The sequence below is a fragment of the Amphiprion ocellaris genome, chromosome 24 (genome assembly GCF_022539595.1).
Source record: "Amphiprion ocellaris isolate individual 3 ecotype Okinawa chromosome 24, ASM2253959v1, whole genome shotgun sequence".
In the NCBI taxonomy this organism is placed as follows: domain Eukaryota; kingdom Metazoa; phylum Chordata; class Actinopteri; family Pomacentridae; genus Amphiprion; species Amphiprion ocellaris.
In genome coordinates this window covers 2196669-2221483 of record NC_072789.1, presented here as the reverse complement: position 1 = coordinate 2221483, position 24815 = coordinate 2196669, and the positions used below count along the sequence as shown (strand labels likewise).

Here is a 24815-nt window from a genome sequence, read left to right as displayed (position 1 = left end):
ATATATATATATATATATATATATATATATATATATATATATATATATATATATATATATATATATATATATATATATATATATAAATAATATATTATTATTATTATATATTATAAGATAAGATAAGATAAAGTTCTTTATTTCTCCCCACTCCAGGGGAAATTTACATTGTTACAGCAGCTTTATTTACATATATATATATATATATATATATATGTGTGTGTGTGTGTGTGTGTGTGTGTGTGTGTGTGTGTGTGTGTGTGTGTGTGTGTGTATATGTATAAAAGAGGGATTTTTAGAAAAGTGGATAATGTTGTAAAACTATACATCCAGAGCCATTAGTTGTAGGATGTCATTACCTGAATGAAGTGATTTATTACTTATTGTTTTTGTTTGTTTTTTATAGAGTTGCAGAGAGAAAGCAGCTGCGAGCTCATGGGCGGACCTTTTGTCTAGTTTTTCTCTCTCATTCGCTGCCTGCGCTGTCAATCAATGCACTTCCCGACAGCTCGGATGTGACGTAGCAGCTGTTCAGACTTACCGGAAGTTCCAGCCGTGCAGCGCAGTAGCATATCAACAGTGTAACTTTACCTCCTAAACACGTTAAACTTGTAAGTTTTGGTTCTTTTTCCACCACATGGCGTACCCAGGATACGGCGGGGTGAGTGAACGACGTGTAACCGCCATTTTACATGTGTTAAACTGCTACGTTCGCTAGCAGGAAAGCTAACCTGAGGCTCACAGACTCTCCTTAATTAGGTCCAGAGCGGACACAGGTGTTCCTACTTTACCAGGTAGGTACCAGGAAACACTGGAGTCGCAGTCAGGCGGTGATTCTGCTGCTGTAATTCTTTAGCTGTATATGCATTCACAGTTGTTTGAAAATGAACTTCAACTCAGAACTTCCGGAATATAAAAAAGTCCTCGATATTCAGGTGTAGAAAGCAGAAGCTTTGACGTTAAGACCACCAGCTGTGTGTATTAAACAAGTCTTGATGTGTTTCCTTTTTAAAAATCATCTCATATGTCTAGAACTGCAGTGTAATATACTTGACACCCTCACCATTATAAAAGAGTTGCTTAAAATCATCTGGACCAGGTGTGCCAAGTGTAAAAAACTTTTTTAAAATGCTCCAGAGCTTCCATTTGTGAGCTAAAAAGTTAAAAACAAATAAAAAGCTTTCTGTGAAGAAGTTTACTGTAACTGTCATATAACTCTTGGAGTGATTCTTCCAGTCTGACTGCAGTAACATGTTAGTTGTTGTACGATCACAGGGTTTCTGCAGGGCATTAAAAAGCATTAATAGTCATTAAATTGATTTTGTGAAAATTAAGGCCTTAAATGGCATTAAAAATCTATATATGATATAATAATATGTAATTCTAGACTGCGATTCGTCACATATGTGCATCTGCGTAAACATGCTGAAGCATTGTAATAATTGTTCTGGCCGGTCAGCTACAGTTGCCAAAAACTGCATGTTTTTAAAGTGTCCGGCAGACTGGACCAGATGGAGGAGAGCTGGGAAATGGGGAAACACAAATTCCAGCAAAAATAGCTGGAAAACATGGAATTCAGAGAATGACTGCAGCCCAACTATACCTATATAAGAAAGCCAACAAATGGCCAAAAAAATAACTTAAAATATTGTGCTGGGCTGCCACCATTAAATCAATGTGTGCAAATAAAATAAAGCTGCAGTTGAACTGCTAAACAGTGAGATCATAACTGGGATAAAGTTCTGCAGATTATAGCAACTTTAGGTGAAATAATTTTGAAAAAATAATGTCCTTTTTCAATTCAATTGAACCTGGATATTTTTACTTTTGTGTTCCTCTAATTAATTTGACCCACACTTGTAAATTTTAAATGTTTTGCAAGGATTTTCTTTCCTTTAAGGGGCTTTTAAAACCAATAAATATGTCACTCTTACGTCACGGTTGTCGTGGTTGTCTAGGTGGTGAGGGGTGGTTTCTGGATTCAGAAATAGTGAAATGCAGGGACAGTTTTCATATAAAAATCATTTCACAAAAAAAACCCAAACCTGTGTAATTTGTTGTATTCACGGTTGTGGCATTAAAATTTTTACAGTATAGCATTAAAATGGCATTAAAAAGCATTGAATTTGACTGGTTGATAACTGCAGAAAGCCTGTATCAGGAGTACAAATGTACAAATTCCTCAGACTTCATCACATCACAACTTCATACATGTCTTACAATGACTGTCATTTACTGTATCTGGAGCTCACACGCTTTAATGCCAACATGTTGAAACATGCTTAAAAAGCTTAGAAAAGACAGTGATTCCTATCTCTTTCAGTGCAGAGTTCTTCACACAAGTCCTTGTCTCTTTGAATTGTTTCAGTATGGAGGCCCGATGCCAGGCATGCCGGCTCAGGGGATGCCACCCCAAGGAATGCCAATGGGAGGCCCCATGGGAGGCCCTATGCCTGGACACATGGGTGGGCCAATGGGAGGCGCCCCACCTCAGGGAGGATATTCCCCTTATGGAGGAGGCTATCCAGGCTCTTTTGGTGCCCAACCCCCCGCTGCCAATGATCCAATGTGGGGTTACTTCACGGCTATAGCGGGCCAGGTAAGTGTGGAAGCAATTTTTGACTTCTTAAATTCTTAAAACACAAATTATAGATGTAGCCTTTATGAAAGCTTTGTGTTTTATTGGTTTTAGTTTCACATTTGCTCAAAGGCCCGCAACATGGCAGCTTGGCAGTGCTTGTGTTTAACCCAGAGCCTCAGCCGTCACTCACCACTGCCCTGTTTCAGATTCCATGAAACAGCTCAGGTGGAGCTGGGTTAGAGCTCTGTCTTAACTTGATTCCACTCTGCTGCAGCTGTAAAACATGCCAAATCATCAAATCAGTGATGCCTGCATGAAAGAGGTGCATTATAATCTAAGTGCTGTGGATTTTACAGTATAAGGTGTAAAGTTAGCTTAAAATACAAAACAAATGAATGAATTGAGAATTCTGTAACTGGGTGAAAAAGATTCTAGTTGTTAAATAGCGTTAGTAAGCTAGTGTTTTCTTGCAGTATAAAGTAACTAGTTAAATGGAGAAGAATATGCTAATGCAAACAAATGTCTGCAAGAAGAACAAGACAGATAAATTTTACAGTCAACAAGCAGTAACTTCCAATGCTAGGACATGAGGTCTTAACTGAACTGCAGTGTTTGCTGTAAACTAGTGGAAGGAAACTGTTATCAGTTGCCAGTTTTTCAAACAAGTTGTTTACACATCCTGTACATGTTCCTGAATCAGAATGTATCCAATTAAAAACACTGAAAGAAATGAAGTTACAAAGACAGTGTAATTGCAAACAAACAAGACCTATATCAGCATGTGTTTTCAGATTTAGATATATTATTTTAGATGACTTAACCTCCACATTACCTCTCCATCCTGCAGTTTTCAATAGTTTCACATAAACAGTAAACATAAGCAGTTCTCGAATGGTGACTTGTACAAAGTCTTAGGTAATCTTCGCTTTAAACTTGAGCTCCTCAGGTCACTGTTTATTCTTTGGAAAGTTAAACGTGACTGAGTATCACTTCCTGCTCTGTCCAGGATGGTGAAATCGACGCAGAGGAGCTCCAGAGGTGTCTAACACAGTCTGGTTTCAGTGGCAGCTACACCCGTAAGTTCAACGCTCTCCTGTCCACAAACGAGGATGACTGATACACTTTACACCTCCGTAGTTCCTCCTAAACGAGAATAAAACTTCTAGCTAAATGTTTCCTCTTAACACAGAAGTACTGAGAGGAACTTTTACTTGGGGAACTGACAGAATTCATGTGGTGTTTTTTCAGTAGAGGTGTAACAGACCTTTGATTACTTCCAATACTCAGAGACATTTTGAGAGCAGTTCTTTTAAATTCTTAAAGAGCAAATGAACAATCATGTACGGGCTGCAAGAACCCTCGTCACTTAATGAACTTGATGGAGCATATTGGTTTTGCTGCTGTGTTTAAAAGCAGTCTAAATTTGTTAGGAAGTTTGAATTTCCCTTGGGATTAATAAAATATCTATCTATCCATCCAGAAAAATAACCGTTCATTCTTCTTCTCAGTCTTTTGCCCAGGAAGTCACTCGGACACTAGTATAGTCACTAAGGACAGTGTGTTCCATTGTCTGATGAGTGTATCTAATGGATCTTATTTAAATTGGCTTAGAGAAGTCAGCAGCTGTAGTCGATTGTAAACACTCACAAGGAGGTAAGCGGTCATGCTACTAAGAAAATTTGATTAACACAGCTTTCTACAGCACCAAAACAGAAAATTTAAGTTCTTGCACGTATGTTTTTGACCCACCAGAGTTTGTAATTTGTACAGAAGACCTATAAAAAATCTACGACAAGTGTCCCAAATGAATAAAATGTCTTTTTATTGCCGAATATGTATTTACTTCTTACTTACTTCTGTCTCAGCTTCTCCCTCTTTTCAAAGAAACTCTCCAGAGACGTTTTTCTGTTAATTTTGACAGGGGTTAGATTGATGGCTTCATTTAATGTTCGAGCATGAAAACTGACAGAATCAAGTGTGGGAAATGAGCACAGACGGAAGTGACGGGAAGATGATCCTGTCCCGCTGGAATAAAAATAAAAAAATAATAAGTTTTTATTATTTCTGTGCGGGCCAGTACCAAATGACCCCTGGCCTGGTACCGTTCCGCGGCCCGGTGGTTGGGGACCGCTGCTGTAGATGGTCTTATATATATGTAAACTTTAGTTCACAACTCTGACAATTCTCCCTCAGAGATAAACTGTTCTGTAACCTGAAGCTTTGATGTCTCTGCACTATAATTTTGTAATTATTAACTCCCGAATTCTGGGTGTAAAGTCATTCTCATAACCTTCGCCTTCAAGGGAACCAATATTTTATATAACTCCATAGCTATCAGTCTGTTGCTCATTAAACTGTTCAGTGAGATGGTTAATGAATGAACAAGACAGTGATTTTACAAACAGCCATTATGCCCAAAGTGCTTGTATGACAGGTTGAAAGTTCAGTCCTGCTATTTTCTCCAAAACACTGATGTAATAAGTGATTTGTTGCAGGAGTCAGTTGATTGTGAGCGGTGTTTGTTGGCTTGAAGGTAATCTAGACCACCACCGCCAAACGTAACTTAATAAAGGAGGAGAGGCTTTTTAAACATGCTCTTAGCTATTACCATGCAGGATACTTTTCCATTATCTGTTCATTGACAATGAAACTGTGGCCTCAGCTTATTCCAAACGTGTTTTCTGTCTTTACAGCCTTCAGCATGGAGACGTGCAGAATCATGATTGCAATGCTGGACGTATCCTTTCTGTACAGTGCTTCAGATTCCTCCTTCTCCAACTCCTGTTCAGTCTGAGTGCTGAAACGTTCATGGTAGGTGTGGTTCAGCTGCTTTATCACAGCTGTCAGTGGTTTATTAATGATTAACCAGAGTCACCAGAGGGACTTCACTGGAAAGATGGGCTTCAACGAGTTCAAGGAGCTGTTTACGGCTCTGAACGGCTGGAAGCAGAACTTCATGATGTTTGACCGGGACCACAGTGGAACCGTGGAACCTCACGAGATGTCTCAGGCAATCACTGCCATGGGTGAGAGTCATTAGAGTTCAACATGAGGGGTACTTAACGGCTCCTGGAATGTTAGAAATGTTAGAAAAATGTGGAGGTTCGCGGAGCGGAAATTTTCCGCACGGAAAGGCCACTCGAGGGGGCGTGGGTGTGAAAATGACGTAATTTTCCCGCACGGAGCCGCACGGACCTCGCGGACGCGGCAAGCATAAAACAAGCTTAATGATGCTTAATTAGACAATAGCTCGTTAGCCTTGCTGTAATCTGACTCCTTTTATTACAGCAGCGAGGGCCAAGCTGCTGTCACTCTCCATTCTTCATCATTTATATATTATTTAGTGCAGCATTCCATTAGATATTCCTCAAATGTAGTCTTTGCTACCTTTGCAGTTTTCTCAGTTTAACTTGAAGCTTTTCACTGATAAGCTGAGCTCCTTTGGGGTATCAGTTGTCTCATGGCACACTCTAGATACCCAAAATGCACACTTAAAACATTTAAGTTAAAACTTCTGTACATTTAATGTGGCGTTGGTTGTGGCCCAACAGATTCTAGATTTCTAAAGCCGATATCAAGTATTTAGTTGGAAAATCTGCCAACAATATCAGCCAGTGTGTTCTAAAACAAACGTTTTAGGAAGACTCCCTTTAGTTTTAGAAATGTGCTCAGATACACACTGAGTGGGACTTTCACAGTGTGAAGTACACAGGAAGTAGGGTTTGCATTTGGTTTCAATATGACCACAAACAACTCTGGCAGACTTTTACTGATATTAGCACACCTAAAAACAGACATATCATTCAAATTACAGACATATTAAGATCATTTGTAGGTGCGCAGAGCAACAAAAAGAATATTATTGCAAGTTAAATCACCAGATAAAATCCTAATACAAGATTTACAAAGCAATGAAATATGGCGCTTATTTTAAATTATTATTGTTCGACACTAATTCAAACATGCACAGTACAAGCAGAGATATTTAAAAAGTACAGGCACAGTAAAAAAAACAGGGACAACTAAAGCAAAGACACATATTCAGGTCTACTCATTAGTCGATATTTCAACACTTCTTAGGCCTTTTATGCCTAGTCATGCTTGAAATGCATAAATGCACGTATCTGCATGTCATGCAACTGTTTCATGGCTCACAGTGACAGCCGATGTCTTCTTATTTAATCTCATCCAAAGTGTGGCAGAAACCCTGATCTTTCAGTGTTACTGCATTTATTATTGTACTTAATGTTCTACAGCTGCACTCTGGAGGATGTGACACTTCTCCTGTATTTATTAAGCATCAGACTCTCTTCCAGAATTCACACTGAAAGCTAAACTAGAGCACACGGAATTATTATTACCTGGGGATCACGTCTGGGTTTCTTGCGGTGCGTTAGGTAAGCAAAGTCTGTATTTTACTCAAGTTTACTGACATCACAGCCTGGATATGATGTCAAATCTGTGCACGTCGCAACATCCACTGTTGTCAGGTTTATGGGAAGCTTGTGGTTCGGGTTTAAATGATCACTTTCAAGGTGGTATGTAGTTGTCATGGCAACAGTAAATATGTCAAAGCAGCGACATGACTTGAGAGCAGTGGGCAGTGTTGTCAGGATAATGAGCTGTCAGTGCGTTTGTAGTAGGTTTTCCAATAAAACCATCCACGTGAGCTTATGGCTGGCTGCGCTGTCCTCCACAAAAGTTCGTCTTCTCACATTTATTGAATGAAAAACAAAAAAACCAGAAGACACGTTGCACAAACCTAAACAGTCTCAACACGTTCCCAACACGGTCAGAAAGACCGTGAGCTCCTCTCCCCTCTCAGCCGTCTGCCCACACAGTACTTAGCATCACACAGACTGCCGCGCTTTCTTAAAGCGATAGGCTCCTATTTTAGTCCTCAGCTTTAATGAACTCATTAGCTTGAAATAACCAAATACTGTGGCTGTGTAAATTATAATAATGCAAATGATACTATATTAAGCATGTAAAAACAGTTTAAATGCCCAAAAATAATAACTGATTAATAACTAAACCGAAATGATCATCAGTTGACACAAACTATGCATACCACACCTATATTATCGGCCCCTAATTGTTCTAATGGTGTAACAATTTTTGAACAATTACCACCTTTCTATAACACTTCAACAAATATCATGAGCAATCAAACGTTTGACCTTCAACCTTAAAAGGAATGCCTTAGCGGGCATAGAGTGTTCTGTGCTATGTTAATTAGCTTCAAACAAGGATACAAAGTCCATCTAAAGTCCATCATATCTTCATCAGTTGTAGAAAGAAACAGAGCCAGAGGTTACCAGCACTTAGCTCATTGTAGGGGCTCAGGCTCACTGGCCCATTCAGATCCCACAAGCAGACAGATCTTAGTAATGGGTCTGTCCAAGGTGTTGGTCTTTGTCTTTATGCGAACTCTGCGAACATGACCCATCTTGTGTGGAAATGTCTCTATAATCTTTCCCATAATCCACGAATTCCGCGGTGCACAATCATCCACAAGAAGAACCACATCCCCTTCTGCAAAGCTTCTGGAAGCTGTGGCCCATCACTGGCGCTCCTGGAGCTGTGGCAGGTATTCTTTCACCCATCTCTTCCAAAATAAGTTTGACATATATTGAATTTGCCTCCGTCTACGCCTAGTGTAGAGGTCATCCTTGTCAAACAGTCCTAGGGGTAGGGTAGGTTTGGTTTTCAAAAGCAGGAGATGATTCGGTGTCAGCGCCTCTGTCATTTGGGTCATTTGACGCCTTTGTGATAGGTTGGCTGTTTATGATTGACTCTGCCTCACTCAAGACAGTGTGAAGGCTCTCTTCATCCAGGGTTTTGTTCTCTCACCATAGAGTTGAGGACATTCCTTATTGATCTTATCAGCCGCTCCCATGCTCCACTGTGATGTGAGGCTGCAGGAGGGTTGAATGTCCACTTAATGCCGTGCTGATGGAACAGATGCTGGAATGCTGAGGAATTCCAGTCAGCAATGGCTGCCTTCAACTCTCGGTTGGCTCCAACAAAATTTGTCCCGTTATCGGAGTGAATTTCTTTCACGTGTCCTCACCGTGCCATGAACCGCCGGAGTGCGTTAATGCACGAATCTGTGTCCAATGACAAGGCCAGCTCAATATGCACTGCACGCATGGCCAGACATGTGAATATGACGCCATATCTCTTTATGAGGCTTCTCCCATGTCTGACTTCAAATGGTCCGAAATAGTCCACACCCACTCTCGTAAAGGGGGGATCATCAGGTAACACTCGCTCTTGTGGGAGATCAGCCATTAGCTGTTTTCCAGCTTTTCCATGCAGGCGGCAACATGTTACACACCTTCCACAGATCTTTCTGATAGCTGCGTTGGCACTTGTGGTCCAAAACCTTTGACACAGCTCAGAGAGCATGTGATTGCATCCTCTGTGGCCTGTTTCTTTGTGAATCTGTTGGAGAATCAGATCTGCAGTGTGAAAGTTCTTGGACAAGATGATAGGTTGCTTGCCGTCCTCAGGCATAGCTGCCCGACTCATCCTTCCACCAACTCGCAGCATGCCATCTTGGAAGATGAGATTCAGCTTGTACAAGGGGTTGCTGCAAATTCAAGAATCCATCTTGTTTTGTATCAACAGTTCAGATGGTGATGTAACGATATGGAGGATGTTTTCTTGGCACTCTTTGAGCCCAGTAGTACCAACTGAGCATCATTTAAACACTACATCCACCATGTCCTACATCTCTTTCTGTAATGCTACCCATTGTGAACAAGTCTCTTAAATATTGCTGAATCTTTGTATTTACTTATTTTATTTGACCTTTATTTTACCAGGTAAAAATGTTTGAGAACCAGTTTTCATTTGCACAACTGACTTCCCCTCTTGACGTCCCTTAGTTCTGCCCCTAGTTCTGCTGCTATAGGCCTAGGCTGCTGGGGAACCTCTCTGGATGCACTGAGCCCTTCTCTAACTACCTTTGTATTTACTATATATACCATTATTGCATTACATTCACTCTGTTTCTCCCTGTGTCCTTTCTCCGAGTGTCCCTGATCCTAGAGCTGGATGCTTCAGATGTGTGGTTGTTCTCCCACCTCCAGCTGCCCATTTCCATCAATCTACTCTGCATCACCCTCACTATACTTGATTAGCTCATCTACGTATTTTTGAATTTACCACCCGCTATACATGTAGTATATTTAATGCCAGAGCTGTACACCATAGCAATAAACTATAATTAGTTGTACTTTGCATGTATCATCTGTCTTATCATGCATGTATTATACTGTGTGTTTTATGGTCCTTGTGTCGTCCCCCCACTTCTCTTTCCCTCTACCTCGACCTCTAACCCTCTACCTCTATTCCTCTACCTCTCTACCTCTTCTGTCCCTCTCAACCCGCCCGGCCAGCAGCAGATGGGTCCCCTCACATAAAGACCCGGGTTCTGCTCGAGGTTTTTTTCCCTGTTAAAAGGGTGTTTTCCTGCCACTGTCTCCTTAGGGCTGCTCTGGGGGTTCAGGCATATGGGTTCTGTAAAGTGTCTCGAGACAATTTGACTGTAATTGGCGCTATATAAATAAAATTGATTTGAATTAAACACCATTCAAGTTTAATATGCAAACATAAACAGTTTGAGAATAGTTGAGCAGTTTGGAGCATGCTAGTAAACACAGGAGAGCAGTGAGGGGCTTGTTTACAGTGGACTTATCACTTCCTGTCCTCTGTGACATACATTCACTCGGTGTGGTTTTGTATATTTTTAGGGCTTTACATGCACGTTAAGATGCTCTTCTGACCATCAGTTATCATAAACACTGAAGTCTGTCAGAGGCTGGAGCTACAAGGGCCTTGAAATGAGTGAGAAGATAAGTCTGACTCTTTTTTTTCCTTCTGTATCAGGCTACCGAGTCAGTCCCCAGGCTCTCAATGCAATCATAAAGCGCTACAACAAAGGGGGCAGGATCTTCTTTGATGACTACGTGGCCTGCTGTGTCAAACTGCGAGCTCTCACAGGTATGAAAACACAAACCCAGCATCTGACGTGTTCCTTGAACAGCCGCACGTGTGCAGATTTAAATGTGGACTGACAGTGAAACCACATTTGGTTTTATTCCACCTGTACCCCCCCCCCCCCCCCCGCTCTCTGTGAAGAGATGTGACATTCGCTCGGCTCTGCGCTCAGATCTGTGTGTGAAATGAGTTTTATTGAAATTGTGACCGTTTCCCATTACAGACAACTTCAGACGGAGAGATACCATGCAGCAGGGGTCTGTCACCTTCCAGTATGATGACGTAAGCAATTCTTTTGGTATCATTTGCTCCTTTATGCCAGAATGGACAACAGTTACTAGGCTAAAATGGTGTTAATAAAGAATTTTGGGGATGGGGAGAGAGCTGAACCTCACGTTTGTCCTTTTAAAACATGAACAGCTTTATTTTGATCCTTTCATCAACTCACTTTAATGAGTGGAGTGAACTCGCTACAATACATTTATCATCAACAAATCTGAAGGATAACATTAGAAGGATTTACAGCATGTCTATAGCTTCTCAAATCTAAAAATAAAAGCTGGACATTTTGACTTAAAAATAACTGAATTCAATTTAATTTAAACTTTTAATTCAGTCAAGCAAATGTGATGGAGACCTGCATAAAAACTGTCCAGCAAACATCTGTACTGTGCCAGAATATGCCAGTTAAATCCAAAAATCTTATTTTAGTTCTTCGTTCTATTGGAGCTGACTCCAGTGGGTATTTACAGTAAAACTGTTTGGATTTCTATACAACGAGTCCAGATTCTGAAGGAAATGTTTTCAGAAATTTCTCCTACGTCCATGTTAACGATGACGTCATCATATGAGGGAGGTTAGTTCAGTGGTTGTCAAACTTTTTCTGTCAGGACAAAAAACTTCGGCACCTTCAACTAATAACTTTGTATACATACATACATACAAGTTTCTATATCTACATATAGATGTTTAAACAGTTTTTATTTTAAAACATTAATATGCAAGGCTGTTATTATATCTGATTCCATTTCTTTGTTTTTCACGGGAAAGATCAGGGGTGTCAAACTCATTTTAGTTCAGGTTCCACATTCAGCCAGTTTGATCTCAAGTGAACTGCACCAGTAAAATCACAACATAATAACATATAAATAACCACAACACAAATTTTTCCCCTTTGTTTTAGTTCCAAAAAGTACGTTATGAAAATGATAACATTTAATGAGCTATCTTTTTACAACCTATTATGATCATCCTGAAATTTCTTAAGAAGAATAAATTCAATTTCAACAACATTATGCATCAGTTGATCATTTACACATTAAAACTTCCAGATTACAGAGTGTCTACAAAGGAACACAACATTCAATCACAGCAGTCTAGTATTTTACTTTATGATCAGAACAACTTCTCAAGGTTTAGAATTTACAGTTTTACAAATTTGCAATTTACAGTTAATGTCTTCTCTGTAATTTTTACACTTTGTAAAGTCCAGAAATGGACCATCTGGCAGGCCGCTTTTGGTCCATGGGCCGCATGTTTGACACCCCTGGTAAAAAATAATCAGAGTAGATGAGCTGAGGTGGTGGCGCCATCAACTACACTGGTGTTCTAATTGCACATTAACGATATGTTCTTGAGAGTCTGTACTTTCATATCCGTACTTGGCAAGTACGAATACAAAAGTATGGACTTGTGCACTTGGGATTGAGAAACGGCCAGTGCAGATTGAGTATTGTTGTGCACCGCAAAAAAACAGGCCGACGTTACAACAGTAGTTCAGCTAATTAGTTCTGCATAGATGGACCTTTTCCTCCCAGTCCTTCAGAACCCCTCCCCCCTTTCCAAATTCTTAGTAGTTTACATTGAGTTCCTGATCCCACCTGATTGATATTTGTTGTGGATCTAAAGGACAGGACAACTAGCAGTGAGTTTTAGTTTAAAGAGCTGCAGTAAAGCGTTCCCAGCATGTCAGACATGAGCTGCGGATCCTGCTGCAGTTGGTCAGCGTGTGAAAGATGTGGGTCTGTTCTGCACCAAAATGACTTCTACTCTCTCCCCTCCCCTCTCTCTGCCTCCTGTTAACAGTTTATCCTGTGCACAATGGCCATCTAAGTGCTGCCATCTGCACTGCACCACCAGGTCAGCACGTTTATGTGCCAGTCAGCGGCTGATTCTGGATCAGAACCTCACAGGAATACAAAGGGAGGCCAGTATAAGACTGAGCGGCTGCGAGTCGCGTCAGAAAAGTACTCATTGCTTGTAACGCTTAGTGTAACGCTTTAGTCTTGTATGTAACACAGGGATGTGCTGAAGATGTATCCGGTGCACACATATATACACACAGTATGTATCCATATTAGAGGGGAATATTTTACATGTCACTGCCTATAAAGCCTTTATGAGGAGGATGTCTGCCTGAAATTCTGCCTGTGATGTAACACATGATGACTTAACAATTGCAAAAATTGTGTAACTGCATAGAAATTGTCCACTTAAAGAGTTTAAAGAAGGGAGAATCGAAGAATGAGATTTTTTAGCAAGACTTTAATGGAATGTGCACAGTTCTTCTGACCTGTGAGACACCTGTTGTGCCATTTTAATATCTGAATGTATGTTCTAATATAGTAAAACATAAACACACACATATATATTTATATATGTGTGTATGTGTTGATTGACTGCAGTATGATGATGCTAATTTGCTTTAACTTAGCTTTAGGCAGTTATGTATGGAATCACAGGAGTGCCATAATGAAAGATAAACCTGTTAAAAAATAAGGAAATAAATGTGTAAATATAAAGAGGAATAAATAAATAAAAAACAAATCTGTTTAAAGAAAAATAAATAAATGTCTAAATATAAAGAGGAATAAATAAAAGAAAAAATTAAAACTAAATCTGTTACAGAAAGGATATAAATGTGTAAATATAAAGGGGAATAAATAAAAAAATAAATGAGGAAATAAATGTCCAAATATAGACGAATAAATTAAAGAAAAATTAAAAAAATAAATCTGTTAAAAAAAGGAAATAAATGTGTAAATATAAAGAGGAATAGAAAAATATGGAAATATAAGGGTAAATTTTGTCTTTTCTTTTCCCTTTGTTTTTTTTTTTTGTTTTTTTCCCTAGACAGGAAGTCCCGCCCAAAGCCTTTTGATTGACAGCTCAGTCCATCAAGTAAAAGCAAATGCAAAAAGGAAAAAGAAATGACAAAATGGAAAACCAGAAGATTAAAAACAAAGGGAAAAGGGAAAAGCAAAGACAAAAATTACCTTTGTATTTCCATATTTTTAAATTATTTTTTCATTTGTTCCTCTTTATATTTACATTTATTTCCTATTTTTAACAGATTTTTTTTATTTATACTTTAATTTATTCCTCTTTATAGTTACACATTTATTTCCCTATTTTTTTACATATTTATTTTTTAATTTCTTCTTTTATTTATGCTTCTTTATAGTTACACATTTATTTCCCTATTTTTTTTTTTTTTTTTACAGATTTATTTTTTAATTTCTTCTTTTATTTATGCTTCTTTATAGTTACACATTTATTTCCTGTTTTAAAAACAGATTTATCTTTTATTATGGCACTCCTGTGATTCCATGGCTATGAGCTTGACCGGTATGCACGAATGTTACTGCTGTAGATTCTATATTCGTAGTAGTTTGATGTGATCACAAAGCCAAAGTGACTGTGAGCCAATTCAATCCACACTGATGGCTGTTGTTAACAATAATCAGAACTAGGAGTATTTCCACAGAGCTATAGGATGTTCATGTGCCTGAGATTTTTGCAGCTGTAAACATTTTAGTTATTAGGTTTCTGTACAAACACAGCCAGGTTTCCACCTCCACACTTCCAATGTTGTCAAAGAATTCATATTTTGTTACTCACAATAAATACCCTTTTAAACACACTTTTAATCAGTATGCATTCTGTTTATTCGTTAATACAATTGCGCATTTTCCCCCAGTCTATTTACACAATATAGTTTATTTCTTTAAATATAGTTAAGAACAGAAACATTCAAATTAGCTGTTAAGTGTTGCATTGTATAAAATACAGTGGCAAACATTTAAAAAATGCATAAAAACAATTGTGAACAGCACTAGGTTTAAAAAGTGACATTTATAGCCAGTACAGCGAGTTTTCTAATCTCTGTGCAAAAGTTTGCAAATCCCATGAAAGTTCAGTGGACGACTTTTTTTTTTTTCCTTTTTTTTAGGCGCTGGACATGTCAAGGTAGGCTTCAGCAACTTTTGTTATACATCTGTGCTCAAGGAGAAAGCTTGTAAAAGAAAAGAGAGGCGTTATTCTGCTGGAAACGATGGTGGTGTCCTGTAAAGAAAAGCTTTCTCTTGAATGTTATCCTCTCTTCTCCTCACACTATCTCCCTCTTTTCAGCTCTTGTTGAAGAAACAAATCAGATTTTCAGCGTTTGATCAGCTCTACATGTTCTACCTAAGGGTTAGGAGTCACAGGGCTTGCTTCGGAGGACGGTAAACCTCGCCTGTTTCAACCCGCTGTGTGAATCCAGAGGGAAAAGTCCGTGTTGAAACTGCAGAAATCATATCAGTGTGCAATATCAAATCAAGACAAACTAATGAAACAGCATGTAGTCAGCGCAACACCTGGGTTTAAGTGTTGTCTGTCTCGCAGGTCCTGCTTGCTACATTGAGAGGCTATATCATCATCATCCTGGAAGCAGTCCACAGCATTCGAAGAGCAAGTTTTGTTTTTAAAAACAAATAAGGTACATATAAAAATAAGGGCAAATTAAATACTTTGTTTTAGGAAAATAGGTCTAACAGATTTTTTTTCTAAATCTTTGTGGATGTGTTATGTGCTGTACCTTACATGTTCAATACACAGCTTGGTCGAGACCTTTTTATAATTGAGCCAAGTGCAGTCTCCATGCAATACGTGAGCTCATCTTGGAGGTTATGTAGCAAGAAAACTAAAAGGACTAACTCATTTTCATCATGCAGTTCAATCTAGAAACATTTACACGGAGGAGGAGCAGGTTGTCTGTGCGTCGGGCTGATGTCATATCGTAAAGGCTAGAGCAGGCAAAAAGAGCTAAGGCTGTCGAAGGCTGAGCTGTGTCCTCAGCCTAAAACACAAGAAATAAAAAATCATCTTTTTGTGTAGTTTTCTGATGATGTTTTGTTAGTAACTCAGGAAATTGTACGTTTTGAAAGGATAATGGAAGACCTAAAGCATGCAACAGAATGGAACTTGAAGACTCCCACCAGCTGTGAAGGTGATTCAGGGTGTTGCTTCCTGTCCAGCAGTTTTACAGTTAGATGTTTAATGTTGAGGCAGGAGACCGGACTTTCTCTGTGACCAAATGACAAATACATGGTTTTTTTTACGATAACATGACAAAATAGCAAGGTGTAAATGGAAAGACCCATAGATGACATCGATACGGGCACTCTGAAGTGAATTTGGGATGTTTAAATCAAGCCAGGTAGAGATTTTGCGCGACCAAATAGCTGTATAGCCATGGCAACTTTTGATATGTGATGAATTTTTAGTTCACTAAAAGTTGTCTCATGATTGGAAGTAACTTAACAAGGTGTGAAAGTTCAATAACGACCAGAAAACCAGATAAAGTCTCACTCATTCATCACAGAGGGTCGCTACAGTATGTTGACCTGTTTTTACAACTTGACCCATGTTGGTTGGTGTTTCGCCCTGTTCAGTGTTTTATTATAGTTAATTTCACTTGCCAATGAATCCACAGCATCTTTTTATCTTCGGTCAGGTTTTGTAAAATTACTTCCACAGCGTATTTAACCCTAGAAGTAAACACAGATCAGTGTATTTCCTGTATTGGCTCGTCATTATTGCTCTCAAAGACTGACAGAAGTTGTCGCTGTGCTATGGGATATCATTTTTTACACTGTCCAGTATTTCAAGCTGAATAAGAAGTGGGTTTTCATCTGTCATGGCAATGTGGTGTACAGTAGGCACGCTAAATATACAGACAGGTCTCTTGGTAAGTTTGTGGCTGCGTCAATTTGTTTGCTGATAAAGTAGGAGCTTTAAAGCTGTGGAGTGAAATAGAGAAATGCTTCGGAAAGAGTTTCAAGTAGCTTTGTTCCCCCATGAAGAGGGGAGTAGTAGAAAATGAGACTTGATAGCTACAGTAGTCTGTGAGCATGCAAAGATCACACCTGATCGCCTGGTGAGGAACGTGCAACAAACAAAGAAAACATGAGAACCCAAATCATGCATATTTTTTAGAAAAAGCACATTAGGTGCCTCGTGTTGCTGGCAGTGTTCTATTGGAAGTATGTACACAGTAAATGATGACTTTACATATATGTTAATAATATAGTTTATAAATACCTCTGTATAAATGATTTTATACATCAATATCAGAGCGGAGGGACGGTTAGTGCTGGGAGGTTTTCTCAAAAGGAATGGAAGAAAGTCTACAGTTTTTATCCTTTGCATAATCAGTCTCTTTCGTAGACCCTGAGTCAAGCTGGAGAGGAGACCTTCAGTCATCGTCGAAGGGTTTTTGGGTAGGAAGGGGCCTACTTTCCTGGAAGCCCCGGGTCAGACACTGGCCTGTGGAGTCCCAACATTCCTGAGCTGCTGGGGACATCGGGGAGAGAAGCTTGCCGGCCTGATGGGAACCTTGGCGGCAGCTGTTGGTGCTGCTGCTCTGCCGAGTCCACGGCATTCAGTGTTTGTCTCTGCTCGGCCTCGCTTCCAGTAAAGTTCCCATCTGGAAGAGTCTCTGTGTGGAGGAGGACTGGGGAGGGTTCTTTGGATTTGTTGGGGCCCGTCTCTGAAGCAGGACTCTGAGGGCGACAGAACACAGTGAGTGTCACAAAAACACACCACACATAATTACACAAGGGTTTTCTAATCATCAATGAGCCTTTCAACACCATCAGCTAACACAATGTAGCATTAGAACACAGGAGTGATGGTTGCTGGAAATGTTCCTCTGTATCCCTATGGAGATATTCCATGAAACATTTCCAGCTACAATAGTCATTTACCACATTAACAATGTCTACACTGGATTTATCATTCATTTAATGGTATCTTCATTGAAAAAAAAAAGTTTTTCTTTCAAAAATAAGGGCATTTCTGAGTGACTCCAGACTTTTGAACAGTAGAGTACACTGAAGGCAACAGACAACAAATTAAACAGTACATATTGCATCAGGTCTTCTTATTCCACATCCACTGAATGGCTGTAAATTGTTATCAACTAGCGTTATGTTATCTTCACCTCACCTCTAAAAAATGATTATTACTATATGAGGATGATTAATATTGATGATTATTTGGTGATTAATCTCATGGCCATTTTCTTTGTTAATCATTTGCGCCACTAAATGTCGCAAAAAATTATATTCAAGAAACTACAAAAAATAGTTTAAACCAGGGGTGTCGTACATACGGCCATCCCATGGGATGGCTTTTATTTATTTATTTATTTATTTTTGGCTTTGGATGGCTTTTAAAAGTGCAAAAATTACAGAGAAGACATAAACTTCAAATTTCGAATAATTTCTAGATGTTGACAAGTTGTTTTGATCATAAAATAAAACACTAAATTGTTTAGTTCCAGATACCTGAGACTGAATGTTTTGTGTCTTTGTAGATAAACTGTAGTCTGTAAGTTATAATGTGTAAATGATAAATTGAGGCGTAATATTGTTAAAATTGCACTTATTTCTCCTAACAAAATTCAGGTTGTTCATAATATTTTGTAAAAAGATCATTCATTAAGTGAGAACATTTTCAGAATGTACTTTTTGGCACTAAAACAAAGGAAATATATGGATTTGTGGTTTTTTTACAGGTTATTCTGCTGTGATTTTACTGGTCCGGCCCACTGGAGATCAAACTGGACTGAATGTGGAACCTGAACTAAGATGAGTTTGACTCTCATAATTTATTCTGATATAGTTTATCTTGTCTTAACAGTGCTTCCCAGCTTAAAATCTGCACATTGGAAAATACTTCATAGCCTCATGTTTGGTGTTAATCTTGATTGGCTGTTTTGTTAAATTGATTAAACATGTGAAACTACATGGAAGCATGACTTAATGCAAAACAGAACTGAATTTGTGTCAAGTGTTGTACAAAATGTACATCCAGAGCAGATGTGATCATGTATAGCTCATTAAGTTATTCCCTGTAGTTTTTATTGGTTGTGGAGGGACTGATTAGTGGAATTAGGAGAACCTGTGGTAGTACTCACTCTCTGCTTCCCTGCACAGGTAACACTCTGGTTTGGTTACGGTGTTTTATTTATTCTTCTGGGATTTGGTTTGATTGAAGTTAATAAATCTAAGCTTTAATGGTGATACTGGGTGTGTCTCGTGGCCATTCTGAGCCAGGTGTATGTGCAGTGAAAGATGAGTGTGTGGTGTACCTGGGGCCGAGGTGGAGCTGGACCCAGGCTGAGCTCCGACACCGGCTGGACCCTGATGGCCGGCCTCTGGTACTCGGGGCTGGAGGTGACAGTGCTGTAGGCGGGGGGGCCGGCCGTGGTCTGTCGCTGGAGGAGCTGCAGGATGGCCTGGATGTCTGCAGTCATCTGGGACTCCAGTCTGATGGACAGAAGAGCAAAATATGAAACGACACGAGTGGACGTACATCCTTCTGGTCCAGTGGGAGTCCAGGTGAGTGTTGATTATTTAGATCAGGGGTGTCAAACGTGCGGCCCGCGGGCCAAAACCGGCCCTCCAGAGGGTCCAGTCCGGCCCTCAAAGTAACTATAATTTTAAAATAATTTCTAGACCATGACAAGTTGTTTTGATCATAAAGTAAAATATTAGATTGTTCATTGTTCTTTTGTCATTTTGTGTGTCATTTTTGTAATATTTTGTCTTGATTTTTGTCTGACTTTTGTTGTTTTGATCATAAAGTAAAATACTGTATTATTCAGTTCCAAATACCTGTGACTACATGTTTTGTGCCTTTTTAGAAAAACTCTGATCTGGAAGTTGTAATGTGTAAACGATACACTGAGGCTGAATGTTGTTGAAATTGAACTTATTTTTCTTCAGAAGTTTTAGGTTCATGATGTTTTGTCAAAAGATGATTCCTTAAATGTGAAGATTTTCCTAATTAACTTTTTTGCACTAAAACAAAGGAAAGATTAGGAGTTGTGGTTATTTCTAGGTTATTATGCTGTGATTTTACTGGTCACTGGAGATCAAACTGGGCTGAGTGTGGAACCTGAACTAAGATGAGTTTGACCCTGCTGGTTTAGATGTTTAATAGTCTTGATGACCATCTTTAAATTAAGTCTTCTAGTTGGCTGCTGCTGAACACATATAAGAGTTAAAAGCATAAACGATGCTGATCATCACAACAGATGATTAAAATGCTCTTGTCAAATCCCTCACTGTCCCATCAGTGCAAATTTTATATATTATACTGTTGGAACACCATTTTTTTGAGGATAGTACAAACATTTAAGAAGCAAAAATAAACTTAAAGTATTACTTAAGCTTTATCTGATTGTCAACCCTTATAGTTATGTCATGATTTATATTTTTCTCAGAAACAGAAATTATGACAATGAAATGAGTGGATTAACAGATTTTACGTGCATTCAGTGCATGACAGCATTGATAAATTCAGAGGATTTCCTTTGCGGGTGTGGTTGTAATAGATAGATGCTGGTGCTAAAATGTAACACTAGGGGGAGACTTAGAACTTACAACTGCATAAATGTTCAACAGTATAGGGAGTAATACAGGGTGGGCCAGATGTAGGCTTTAGCTCTAATTTATCCAAACCATAATTCCAAAGCAGTATTCCATATCCTTTATTCACATTTTGGAAATGTTATTGAGCAATTCTTCCAATTTTGGTTTCAATTTTTGTGATATTTTCTTTTTTTTCTTTTTTTTACCGGGATTGTAAGCAAAGGCAAAACCAAGAGTGTGAAGCTGCTGAGCAGGTGTGACATCATGGTAGGGAGACTTTAACACTCCCCACCTTCACATCAGGCAATTTATCACATAGGAAATAACTCTGAAAGCACAGGTTCAGTGGCTGATAAGTGTAAGACTACTTCTGGCCCTCCCTGTATAGTGGCTCAGTGCTTCTGAAATGCAGATACTGAATGCAGTTTCTCACAACTATATGCAAATTAAAGTTCTGCATTCACTTACTCGCAAAAAGTTCTTTTAGCAACCCAAGCATGCATTAAGGCATGAGCAGCATTATGTTATTGAAGCTGATTTTAATCACTGCATTTGATATCGTGTTATAATTGTGCAAAGTAGCTGGTAAATAAAGTAGTAGAATAAATCAAATACACTGAAATGGAAGCATAAAGTACCTCCTAGCAGCTGTTTAATTAATTAGTCTGCCATGTCCAAAATATTCACATCTCTTGAAATGTTCTTAAATTCAAATTTCTGTTTTCTAGAGCCTTCTGAGATCCTCTAAACCAGGGTTGTCAAACTCATCTTAGTTCAGGTTCCACATTCAGCCCAGTTTGATCTCCAGTGGTTGGAACAGTAAAATCACAGCATAATAAACGATAAATAACCACAACTCTAAATGTTTCACTTTGTTTCAGTGCAAAAAGGTATATTTTGAAAATGTTCACATTTAAGGAGTTATCTTTTTACAAAACATCATGAACAATCTGGAATTTCTGAAGAAAAATAAGTTCAATTTCAACAATATTCAGCCTCAGTTTATTGTTTACACATTACAACTTCCAGATCAGAGAGTGTCTACAAAGGCACACAACAACGGTATCTGGAACTAAACAATATAATATTTTACTTCATGATCAAAACGACAAAAATCAGACAAAAAAGGCAAAAAAAAAACAAAAAACAAAAACAAGACAAAATATGACAAAAATGAGACACAAAATGACAAAAGCGAGAAACAAAATATGACAGATGACACTGAATCAGATGAGCTGATTCCTCGGGAAACTTTAACACGTCATTATAGCTCAGCTCACTAAGTTGGGAACATTTCTGAATAAGGAGCATTTGTGCAACTTCACCGTGACATCCAGCATCTGAACCTCCCAGGATGACGTCAGGTCTTTGCAACGTGTCTGCAGCTCGTGGCTGTGGCTATAAATAGACAGCTGCTGACTGTCTGCCTCCCCCTCATTTGTATCCGTGCACCAGCCGAGAATCTCACGAGCTGCTCACACGGTCCTCTCTCTGCACAAACCTGCTTCATACACTGCTGGAAGTTTTCTGCCAATTACAGGCACAATTGTGGAATTTGTGTGGCAAACTGTGAAACAAGTATGACTGGAAAGATGATCCCAAAGGTGGTTTTAGCTTAATTTGAGTAAATTTAACATTTATTTGATGTTTAGGTGCATTTCAGTTACATAGATCCTTATAGACTGAGTTATTATGCTTCAAAATTGAAGTATAATAATATTAATATTAGGGAATACTATAATACAACTCTTCCAGATCCAGACAAACCACCACACCTCAAATGACCGTTCCAAACCACTCTAGTCTTCGATGCAACCACAGATTTCTTTCTGCAGCAGATCATTCTTGCACAAGCAATATCAAACTCCATATCCAATATTTTCCAAATGGTATTTTTGGTAAGGGCGTGCTTTTTTGTATATTTATGTCTCGGCATATTGTGTCTCCATCTTTAAGCTTGATTCGTTGACCAAGATCATTTTGGATGGATTCTACTTTTTATTTATTTTCTTTTCGTCTTCAGAATCAAAGCAGCAACCTACAAGCATCGATCGTATTGATGTTTAGAACGGGACTGAATCAGTTTAGTTAAGGGTCTATGAATAAAGTAAATCCATAATAATAATAATAATTTTTAACCCTGTAAAGCCCACTGTTGCAGAAATACATTGGTTTAATTTTTTAAATATTATTTTCTATTATAAATTTATATTATTTTTGCTCATTTTTTCCTATATTAGTGTGTGTGTGTGTGTGTGTGTGTGTGTGTGTGTGTGTGTATTTTTTTTGCTCATTTTCCTCAATATCTGTGTTTATTTATTTTTATATATATATATATATATATATATATATATATATATATATACATATTTTTAAATTTATTTTTTGGCTTTTTTTTTCTATATTTGGGTCTTACAGGGTTAACAAGTCAAAATTACTTTCTAAACTTCATGTGTGACGGGAAAATGAACCAAATCTGAGCTTCAAACTGAGGTATTTTATCAAAACTGCATTCTATGTTTACACAAACAAATTAAAAATTAGTAAAGTATCCTTATCCTGTATGTAGACTCATCTTTTTCCTCCAGGGTTAACAACTTTGTATATATGTATTACAATTAATGTACCTTTTTTTGGATTAGATTTTAGCGTCCTAACTGTGACATTCAGCACATTACTGAGTTCCCTCTACTTTTATCCTTGGCTGTGGTGTTTCCATAGAGACGCAGGACTTTAGAGTGAGGGAAAAAAAAATGGACAACAGGAACTGGAAAGGAACAGAAAGTGCTCTGGGTTCAGACACTTTAATTCCTAGAATTGAGGAGTCGCATTAGATTTGTTTCTAACCTAATGCAGTAAAAGTAACTTGTGTTTGATGTTTTGTTTCAGGCCTCTGTTCACCTGTTCAGGTGTTGCTGCAGCAGGTCCAGCCGTTGCTCCACCTCTCCATAGGTGAGATCCGTATCACTGTCCTCCTCCCCGGCTGGCGTCTCCTGACACTGGGCCAACTCCTCCACGCTGTCGCCGGGGTGCTGGTGGACCCACTCGTCCACGTGGAGCTCTGGAAGGTAAAAACACCGACACACATGATGTTATTAGAACAGTGCCTCAGGGGAAGCATCTTCTCATGTTGTGCCTGATACTCGACCCTGCTGGTGGAATTTTTCTTCCTCTCCTTTAAGGTCGGACTGGATATTAAATTGGCTTGCTGTACGTCGCGCTTGCCGAGCTGTTTATAGGAATCAATATCACTCTGATCTCTGCTTTGGCAGCAATCCTCTTATGGCTGTAACAGCTGAATTATGGGATATTACTATCAAATCAACATGCTGACACAGTTTCCCCATCTCAGCAGAATGACGCAGAGTTGAAACACAAGGGAGTCCTACCTCAAAGGTTATTGTGTGCTGTTGGAATGATTTCTGGGGGATTTAAGGTGACGGTACAGTGGCTTTTTCAGACAGGAGGTCATATGAGGTCAAACTGCAAACATGAAGCAGCAGGAGACATTATTCACAGCAGACACACTCATGTCCACAACATGATGTATCCTCATGTTTCCAGTGAGATTTTTCTTTTTGTTTGGTCTCAAGCTACAATCAAAACCTGTGACCCAGAGACAGTTGGTGGATATAATCTTCATATGTGAAGATTTAGATCAGGGGTGTCAAACATGAGGCCCGTGGGCCAAAAGCGGTCATCCAGAGGGTCCAATCCAGCCCTCAAAGTGTAAAAATTACAGAGAAGACATTAACTGCAGATTGTAAATTAGTAAAACTATAAATTTAAAATCATTTCTAGATACTTGACAAGTTGTTTTGATCATAAAGTAAAATACTAGATTGTTCATTGTTCTTTTGTCATTTTGTGTCTCATTTTTGAAATATTTTGTCTTGTTTTTGTTGTTTTTTTTTGTCTGACGTCGTTTTCTCACGTTTTTGTTTTACTTCTAGTTTGTCATTTTGTTTCCCTTTTGTCTTGCTTGTGTTTTTTGGTCTGTTTTTTTGTGTTTTTTTTTCATCTGAGTAATTTTTTGTTTTTGTCCATTTTTTTGTAGCTTTTTTACTTATTTGTCAAATTTTTTCTCTTCTTTTTTTGTTTTGTTTCGTGTTATCTCGTTTTTGTCATTTTGTGTCATTTTTGTAATATTTTGTCTTGTCTGACTTTTGTCATTTGTCGCATGTTTTTGTCGTTTTGTGTTTCCTTTTTGTCTCGCTTGTGTTGTCTATGTTTTTGTTTCATTTTTGGATTCTTTGTCTTGTTTGTGTCATTTGTGGATTTTTTTTGTCTTATTTTTGTCGCTTTATAACTTTTGTATTTAATTTTTTGTTTTTTTGTTTTGTTTCATGTTTTGTCTCATTTTTGTCATTTTGTCTTGTTTTTTTTGTCTGACTTGTTTGTCTCATGCTTTTGTCGTTTTGTTTCCTTTTTGTGTCTCTTGTGGTTTTTTGTCTCTTTATAACTTCTTTGTCTAATTTTTTGTCACCTTTTTGTTTTGTGTCATGTTTGTCTCATTTTGTCATTTT

At 38.5% G+C, this 24815-nt stretch overlaps 2 protein-coding genes across 6 annotated transcripts; one reads left to right on the top strand and one right to left on the bottom strand.

The window, feature by feature from the left end:
* The first annotated feature begins 406 nt into the window (after positions 1 to 406).
* Positions 407 to 12951, top strand: gca (grancalcin). Of its 5 annotated transcripts, none has more exons than XM_055008606.1 (9): positions 407 to 661; positions 2369 to 2599; positions 3588 to 3657; positions 5275 to 5318; positions 5451 to 5607; positions 8100 to 8171; positions 10478 to 10591; positions 10812 to 10870; positions 12674 to 12951. In XM_055008606.1, the coding sequence occupies exons 1-9, from the start codon at positions 638 to 640 to the stop codon at positions 12698 to 12700; spliced, it is 798 nt and encodes a 265-aa protein (XP_054864581.1). In that variant the 5' UTR covers positions 407 to 637; the 3' UTR covers positions 12701 to 12951. The 5 variants fall into 5 exon arrangements, with proteins under 5 accessions (XP_054864581.1, XP_054864582.1, XP_035802282.1 ...); XM_055008607.1 differs by having other exon boundaries at positions 430 to 661; positions 5460 to 5607; XM_055008608.1 differs by lacking the exon at positions 407 to 661 and adding an exon at positions 683 to 794.
* Positions 12952 to 14152: 1201 nt separating this feature from the next.
* LOC129348327 (potassium voltage-gated channel subfamily H member 7-like) lies at positions 14153 to 23378 on the bottom strand (the record flags this gene model as incomplete). The annotated part of the gene is made up of 3 exons (XM_055008609.1): positions 14153 to 17412; positions 19005 to 19182; positions 23191 to 23378. Coding segments are annotated over 3 exons (636 nt in total), but the record flags the coding sequence as incomplete, so codon positions are not given.
* Positions 23379 to 24815: the final 1437 nt, after the last annotated feature.

Bases quoted from the DNA above. Each gene is read 5' to 3' on its own strand.
- gca (XM_055008606.1), top strand. From the start codon at position 638: ATGGCGTACCCAGGATACGGCGGG. The intron at 662-2,368 runs GTGAGTGAACGA...GAATTGTTTCAG, and splicing joins CGTACCCAGGATACGGCGGG to TATGGAGGCCCGATGCCAGG. The intron at 8,172-10,477 runs GTATTCTTTCAC...CTTCTGTATCAG, and splicing joins CGCTCCTGGAGCTGTGGCAG to GCTACCGAGTCAGTCCCCAG.